The sequence below is a fragment of the Macrobrachium nipponense genome, chromosome 24, assembly GCF_015104395.2.
Source record: "Macrobrachium nipponense isolate FS-2020 chromosome 24, ASM1510439v2, whole genome shotgun sequence".
NCBI lineage: Eukaryota > Metazoa > Arthropoda > Malacostraca > Decapoda > Palaemonidae > Macrobrachium > Macrobrachium nipponense.
The window spans coordinates 46,570,487-46,579,683 of record NC_061091.1 but is presented as its reverse complement, the minus strand read 5'-3'; the positions used below and the strand labels follow the sequence as shown (position 1 = coordinate 46,579,683).

The window sequence follows — 9,197 nt, the reverse complement described above, 5'->3', positions numbered from 1 at the left end:
TAGTGACGCAGAGGTCTACAAGTTGTATTATTTTATTCCATTCTATGGGAAGTGGTCAGCAAATGGCTCAAGTTTATTTTTGTGGAACGTTAATACAATTTTTATGGGCGGCGTGCTTTTTAAGCTAAAGAAATAAAGAAAGAGGGGTAAGGTATAATCCAGAATGGAGGTTTAAATTCCTTGTTGATGTAGTTTTCAGTAAAAATGGACTCCAATAAATTCCTTTTGCGGTGATCTTTGACCCCACCGATTATCAGGGAATTATCCCAAATTAACACTGTAATCACGTCCCCTTTCTGTTTTTGTATGTAAAGGTCTGTCAACTTCTATTATATTCAGTGTGAACTTAAAAATGTAGAATAAACTACAAAAGTACTTGTTCCAAGTCCCCAGTTTTCACTCACCATTCTATCATGAATTTAAGGATATTTCCAAGCCTGTGTTCCTTCGTGCCACATTATATATATATATATATATATATATATGTATATATATATATATATATATATTATATATATATACATACCTGATAAAGACAAGACAATGATCACTGCCATAATCACATGTAAAGTGTTGAACAGTGGATGAACCGAATCAGCAAAAACGTTTACAAATCTTGAAGCTGCGAACAACAGGATGTGAGTCTCATCAGCACACGTGAGTCCTCCACCTCACACTTCACCATTCGACTCTAGCTTGCAGGCTTCGTCTCCCTTCTAGGGTGTTGAAGTCCAAAATCTAAAGAATGGCATTCTTGAGTTTGTATAGTGGCCGTTTTTTTCTGAGAGGTCTTTCACGCAATCTATCCAGCCACTCTACGTCTTCCGTCCTAACAATTTCGAATTATGCTCACTTCAGCAACTATCCATCCTTTCTTACCACATGACAAGACCATCTCAGTTCACTGACGCTTTTCATTTTCTCACTCCTCTGTATTCCCACATGTCACCCCCTCTCAATTCTTCTCGTGCCGCATAATACGTAAACAGCCTCTGTGTTGGCAAGGTTAGTAGAACGCTAAACCGCTTTCCGGTCTAACTCGGGTTAGTATCCTGGTGTGTGGACATTAAGTTCCACCATTTAATCTAGAAATGATTTCAGAGCTTATAGAAGACGTGCCTAATTATCGATGCTAGACAACTGGAAGTGTTCAGAGCTGGTTGGTCATTGTGCAGTTGAATACATACTAGATCTGATTAATACCTGTACATTTTATACAGCACGCACACACACACATATGCGTGTGTGTGAGCGTGCGTGTGTTTAATTGCATTAAGACTGAATAAAGCTATTATTCTAGTTATCTCTTTTTCTGAATAGCCATGTTGTCAACACAAAATATACATGTCAACACATGTATATTTTGAACGGAATACCGACAAAGCTAACCAACTGTAATTTTCCAACGCTTTTTTCTTTTTCTTAAACTCTAACTCGCCTTTTTGAATTGCTTTCAAGAATAAGGTCGACCAAACTACCTTTATGTGCTTGGTCGGTTTACTAAATGGAGGTGCCAAATGAGTACAATATATTTAAACATGAACGCAAATTAATCTTAATATATTTTTTTTATTATATTATTTTTGAAAGAATACGACAAAAATAATAAACAAGGCTACACGCTCCAAGTGAAGTTGCTAGCAGCTGTTGCCCCATGGTGTTCGATTCTGTCAACTGACCTTGACTCGGGATTAGATTTGCGCCTAAGGTAAACAAACACTGGTTGGTATCATATATTAGCTACGTCAGATAATGTCAATTTTAGCAGTTGCAGGTAAAGGTTCATGTCCTGTATATATATATATATATATATATATATATATATATATATATATATATATATATATATATATATATATATATATATATTATATATATATATATATATATATATATATATATATATATGTGAATTTTTACCGCATCACCGTGATTCATATATACATGCATCAAGCTACAATTGTCCTTTAATATACAATTCGCTCTGCCTCGGAATCGATATATCTTCATATTGTTAGCCGAAGGGGAATTTTTTAATTGATAATATTTTCGTCCTCTCTGGGTTCGAACCAGCGCCCAGCGGAAAGAGAAGGAATCAGGACTTCAGAAGAATATCACTGAAGTCCTGATTTCTTCTCTTTCCGCTGGGCGCTGGTTCGAACCCACGAGAGGACGAAATTATTATCAACTAAAAAATTCTCCTTCGGCTAACAACATGAAGGTATATTAATTCCTAGGTAGAGCGAATTGGATATTAAAGGACATTTGTAGCTTAATGTACACACACACATGTATATATATACTATATATATATATATATATATATATATATATATATATATATATATATATATATATATATATGTATGTGTGTGTGTGTGTGTGTTAGAAAAAGCGGGGTAATCTCGGATATTATGAGCAATAAAGAGAGGAAGACAGAAACTGAGAAGATGACCAATGGCTGTGAAGTACTTTACGTTATATTGATTTCTAGAAACAATTCGTTATTCTCGCTGAGTAAACCCAGAATGTACATCCTTCGTGTTCATTAACATAAAATAGCCACATTACGGCAAGTCATTTATTTATTTAAGAAAGCGGCGGGTATAAGAAAGGGTCATGCCGCAGCATGCTTATGACAAGTAGATGCAGTAAGTCGCGATAATGATCATCACCAGACATCTTTGATACAGCACTTGAGGCGGTGACTGAGGCAGCAAAAAGCCAGCAAGGATTGCGACGGCTGTAGGCCACAAAACAGAACGAGCACAGAGATCTGCAAGCTTTACAGGCCCACAGACTAACACAGCTTTGCAACTTGGCTAATTCTACGGCCTAACGGCGACCGAGAGCGGTTAATTATAGACAAGTGTCGTTGCTTTACAAATCACCCTGATGTTTTCACCAGCCGCACACTACACTGCCTGTCATCACATGGATGCAAAGCTTGTGAATGTATGTTATTAAGAACTAAGCATGGCTCATTCAAAGGATGAAACGAGTAACGGTGATTTTTTGAAGATTTATTTTAGTCAGTGACGTCAGACTGTCCACGTTCAAACGTCTCCAACTTCCAACTTGACTTTCTTACTTGGATAACAACAACCTGGGTGAGAACGCCCAGAAGGCGGATCGTTTGACCCGAAAGGACCCTCCCTCTCTCTCTCTCTTTCTCTCTCTCAGACACACGTACATGCAATTTGTGTGGTTTGAAAACCAATTTAACAAAGACAAACGTGGTTCTTCATCTCTATAATACATATTGACGAGCTATGGGATAATGTGATACTAAATATTTTTTTTTTTGTCCACAACTCATACCAGAGTTTCTTCCAAAAACAAATTAGGAAATAAATAAATAAATAAACGCCATATTTGGTTAATACGACCGCACCGGAGGCACACCGCTATCCTAAATACAATCGAGTTTTGGGGTATGCTTAAAGACAGAACAAGAATACCTCATATTCAGATCTCAGCTTTTAAGTAGCTACTGCTTGAAAAAATCGGGGAAAATGCTGACGACGTGACTACGAGTACGAATACCGAGCCTAAATTCTGATGACTTATTTATTTATTTATAAATGAAAATCCCAGCGTTCTGAACTTACGTGGTGTTTGTCAGGTCACCAGGCCACCACATGATGATCGGGATGGTGAGTACCGGAGCGAACAGCGTCCAGACGTAGAAGATGGCAAACTTCAGATACATTCGAAATCGGCTGCTGGACGTATAGAGAAACGGCAGCGCCAACACTATCACAAGTATAAATATCCACGTAACGTAGCACGTCATCTTGTAGCGAGAGTTTTGATGTGAGCTTTAGGGAAAAGCAAAACTACTACGCGATTTGGCGGGACGGTTTGGCTGTAGCTTTGGACGGAGGGTCTAGTCGCACCGGCGGATTTTCTATCACTGATCAACATCTGTTCGAGGGGCGGTCTCCCTCGCTCGCTCTTCCTCTTGCTTTTTAATTGCTTTATCTCTGGTGAACTTTCGCATGTGGCGCCCTCTCTAGTTTCTATCCTCATTTACAATTGACGTGACAAGACTGCTGACTAGCAGCGGAATCTGTCTGGCACAGTGGGCGACGGGTTCGGAATCGTTTTCATTCCACGAGCACGAGGGAATCAACAGGTTCCAATATTATTCGTCAGCTGCTTGTGGGTTCAACTGCCGACACCGCCAGTAACCCCGCCCCCCGCCCCCCGCTCCCCGCCCCCCGCACCACGCCAACCCCCTACCCCCCGCGACTATCCTTCCATCCTACGGTCTCATTGTTACGTCACGGCGTACGGAATGATGATGATTATTAAGATCAAAGTAAGTGTTGTCGTAGACGAATTATCAATATGAGGCTTCGGGCATGAAAGCTTCTGTTTTAATGTCAATATATACATGATTGCTATTATCAGCTTCAAGAGTAAATCTGGCATACAAAGATACTAAAGGAAAATGATTGCCGAGAAAATATTTAATTTTCTTTTTGTGTGTGTGTGTGTTTATCAGACTAAAGAATACGAAAATGTAGTATAGACTATGTACTAAAATCATAGTAAAGTGCAACACACTTGGGCGCGAGCACCCATAAACACGCGCGCTCGCTTGTATGAACATGCACACTATAAATATTAATATATATTACATAGTTCACCTGGTATTCCGTCTCCCCCCCACCGCCGCCCCCTCACCCAGAGACATTCACCTCTAAAAGCTCAAGGTCAAGGTCAACCTTTTTCCCTAACGAGCCGACTGATCAGGGATAGGCAATGAGTTGCCCCCTGCACGATTAGTTTTTCTTTTCCCGACCTTTATCTTTCATCGTTATAGTCACAATGATGAAATGTTATTGAAGTAATAATAATGGGCAATGATCAAGGTCATTATGAATAAGACACTTTGTGACATTACTTTGAAATGAAAGTGGATGATACGATTGCAATTAATAGATTTTGGACATTTATTGCGAACGGTTTTTTCGCGAACCTACCCAAGAGACGCATCGGGCAAGAGACCGTGCTGGCGCACGCTGCCTTCAGAGATAGCTTAAGCTGGCCAATAACATGGCATTGGAACTACAAGCGAGTGAAGTATTGAAAGCTGATCTATAAAAAAAAGACAACAACCCGCAGCAGCCATCTGCTGCCTATGATTCATAAATGGCAGCAAAATGAAAATTATGGCTGTCATATGGCAACAGAGCAACAAAATAATCCTGGTTTTATATGATCATTTTCGCCTGTATGAAGACGATTGGGCTATTCGGTGAAGACTGACTGTAAAATGACAAAAATAGATAACTGAATAATATCTGACTGTCAATGACAACAGAAAAAGCAGCAACAGTCTAATACAAAGAACGTCAATAAGAACCAGAACGTAATTCAAATGGCAAAAAAAAAAAAAAAAAAAAAAATTTTAGCCCAATCATAACAAAATCAACACATTTCAATTTTATAGCAAAGATTAAATCTTTGTTATAAATTATATATGTATATATTTATATATATATATATATATATATATATATATATATATATATATATATATATATATATATATATATATTTGTGTGTGTGTGTGAACGCATTCCTAGTCACAAATAATTTTATATATCAACCACCACAGGGTGGTGTTAGAGAAAGAGAGAATATGACTTGCTGTTTTGAAGCAACAGCAGCAAGAAAAAAAATATGACTTGTTCTTTGGTTGTCTTACACTAGTTTATAAAGGAATTCTACGGTATATATAATGGAAATACGTATCTTCTGACTATTCATTTATATTTTTTCTGGGATGACTTGGCCCTTGATTAACCCTTTTATTTAATTTCTTTAGGAGTTCTCAGTTTTAAGTTTTATTTATTTATTTATTTTTGTCTGTTTAATAGTCAAAATGTTTCTCAGATAGTTTCATCATGAGTTGACACTGACATAAAAGCGAATATGAATAGGTTTAGAAGCTGATGATCAGTTAAATAGGCCGAGAATTGCACATCTTGGTCTAATTAACTGGTTATCAGCTTCCAAAACTATTCATATTCGCTTTTCTGCTTTACATCTTATCAAAGCCGATTCATCACGAGGGGCTGCTTCTGGCAGAGAACGTCATGAATGAAACGTCTGGCAATTCTGACATGAGTGTGGAATGATAGTGATGCCAGGGTAAAATTGAGGCTAGGTTTTTTCATTCTGTCTGTCTGTCTCTCTCTCTCTCTCTCAACAACTTTTCATTACGACGTGGATTTTATTTAATTTCTTTGTATGTACTGTTATCCGTATTCTTTTATACCTGTCGTGGCTCAGAAGACTATACGGAAACGCATTTTATAGCGAACGAATTAAAAGAAAAGTAAAGAAAAGAAGAGAGAGAGAGAGAGAATGTTGAAGGGAGAAGTCTTACATTTGACCCAGTATATAATAATTATGATAATGACTTCAGGGGTAATGTCGGAAATGAATAAGAATTTTACTTCATGGCACGTAATGTGTTTTTATTCATATATAATAATTTTTAGCGATAAGCATGACAAAACCTTAAAAAACAAAATGCAGCGCACTGTTATGTATAGGTAACATGTATTAAAAGTGCGATACAGTTGTAAATAGACTATAGTGCTGTCATTCTTTGACAGATGAACTAACAATGATGGCAGTGACAGAGGTGAACCAGCGAAGAAGACTCCAATATCAGCTGTTAACTTCCCGCGGAAGGGATCGCGTTTCATTTGCATCTCTTCTGTTGGACGACTACGGCGACGATGTGCGCGTTCCAGCCACTCTGGTGGCGCAGGCCAGCCGCTCGTTGACGAAGAGGGTTGGCCTGCAGTCCTTAATATTCAACACTACAGCGCTGCCTACAAATTCGGACTCTGGCATACACTGTTGCATTAGAGCTGCTGTTTATTCGTGTAGTTTGTGTGATTACGTACAAGTGTTGGTGGTGGTGGTGTGGGGGAGAGAGAGAGAGAGGTAGAAGTGTGCTTAAACTTTAAAGAAATCTCATTAGATATTCACTTTGTGGTTACATTCAGCTATTGCAATTTATACGGGGTTGGGTGGGAAGAGAGAGAGAGATGTCTGCCCTCGTGATTTTGGCGACATCGAGAACTACGCAACTTGTTTTTAAGGGTAAACAGAGAGAGGGAAAGAGAGAGAGAGAGAGCCCATGTGTGCAATCTTGTTTTCACTGTCCATAGGGAGGAGGAACAACAGGACCAATTTGCCCGAGGGTTGGATTTTTTGTTCTGCGGGCGGCCACAAGGGAGATGGACCTAACAGAGCGAGAGGGCAACGAACCATGGCCACCGAGACCCTGCTATTGCTTGGGCGAAAGTGACGATCGAGGCACCCACTATTTTGCTTTGATTTCAAAGCCTTTCTCAATTTCTTATTAGGTATAACTTCAAGGGGATAGGAATTTGTGATGCCATTTGATTTTCTTTTAAGAGTGATTTTGTGAAAAAGGCATAATATAACTTTTTATATTTGTATAATTGTGAGAAGTATGTTATCACAGTAGCTTCAGATGTGTGATAACTTTAAAAACTTAAATTGGCAGTGCCACAAGAACAGTACAGAATTGCATTTTACATATATAGGACGTAAGAATAAATAATATTTCCTAAGTTTTTACAAAGGGAATTACGCTACAGTGCTCCGAAACCTGGAAATTATGCATCCATAGATACATTTTATACATAATTTCACATAATTAATACACCAAATTATAAACTAGCCAAATTTCTCGTTCCTATACTTGAACCATTAACAAAGAACAGTTACTCGCTCAATAATTCCCTCCAGTTTAAAGAGTCTATTTTATTACAGGATTCCGACTTATTCATGACCAGCCTTGACATCGAATCTCTGTTTACGAACATTCCAGTTGGTGAGACCATTGAACTGATTCTTGTCAAGCTATTTCCCGATCCTGAGTCCACTTTTAGTAATTTCAACCGCACGTTTTTTAAAACCCTTCTTGAACTGGCAGTGCTGGACACTGCTTTTGTTTTTAACGGTAAACTTTTTAAACAAGTAGATGGCATGGCCATGGGTTCCCCCCTTGGCCCTACGTTCGCTAATATCTTTATGTGCTCCCTGAAGGAGCGTATGCTCGACGATTGCCCTTTAAGATTCCATCCTCTTTTATTCTAGGAATATTGATGATACGTTTGTTCTCTTCAAGGGTGAATACGAGGCTGACCTGTTCCTCGACTACGTAAATACACTTCCCCCGAACATGAAATTTACTATAGAAAAAGAGAACAACTGTCTGTCATTCCTGGACGTTCAAGTATATAGACAAGACAACTCTTTTAACATCACGATTTTTAGAAAGAAAACTTTTACAGGACTCGGATCTAATTTTTATAGTAGTTATTTTAATTTTAAGGTTAATTCCTCTTTTACCCTCCTTAATAGAGCACTAGTCCTCTCATCTAACTGGAATGCCTTTCACAATGAGATTCTATTTCTAGTTAATTTCTTTAAAGGTAACTGTTTCCCACCTAGGTTAGTATATAGAAAATTGAATAAATTACTAAATAGACATTTCTCTAGAAAACCTGACGTTCCAACTGTACCAAAAATGAGTTTCTATGCAACCTTTCCATATATCCATGACCTAATCTTTCAAAAAAGATTCACACAAATTATTCATGACCATTTCCCAGCCATATCAGTCAAATTAATTCCCAAAAATCCTCTTAATATAGGCTCCTTGTTTAAGATAAAAGATCAGCTGTGTCCTTATATGTCTTCTGGTGTCATCTATAAATATACTTGCCCTAAATGTATTTCAGGGATTTACGTGGGATCCACCAGTCGACTACTTAATAAGGTGCACATCGATTCACATCGGGGAATCAGTTTCTGCACAGGGAGCAGAATCTCAAACCCAGAGCACTCCAATATCAGGAACCATGCAAAACAATGCAAAACCTACATTGACAACAAAGATTTTAGTGTAATCGGTCATACTACCAAAGCACAAGAGTTAACAATCCTTGAGTCGTTGTTTATAAAACAACTCGTACCATCGTTGAACACCCATACATCTGCGAGTCAATTGTATTTAGCATAAGTTCGTACTGTGGTGGTTTCCTTCCATTTAGTTCCTTGCTGTCTCACCTCTAGGTTGGTTGTGTTTTTATTTTTATTTTATTTATTTCATTTTTACTCTAATGTATTTTAAA

The 9,197-nt window shown here is 38.1% G+C and overlaps 1 protein-coding gene across 2 annotated transcripts in view; it reads right to left on the bottom strand.

Moving 5' to 3' along the window:
* LOC135205598 (1-acyl-sn-glycerol-3-phosphate acyltransferase alpha-like) overlaps positions 1–4,070 on the bottom strand; it is a 173,796-nt gene extending 169,726 nt beyond the window's left edge. The window contains exon 1 of one of the 2 annotated variants that reach the window (XM_064236369.1): positions 3,612–4,070. In XM_064236369.1, the coding sequence (XP_064092439.1) occupies positions 3,612–3,796 (185 nt within the window). In that variant the 5' untranslated portion in view covers positions 3,797–4,070. The remainder of the gene's footprint in view (positions 1–3,611) is intronic. The other variant, XM_064236371.1, reaches the window with a different exon arrangement.
* Positions 4,071–9,197: the final 5,127 nt, after the last annotated feature.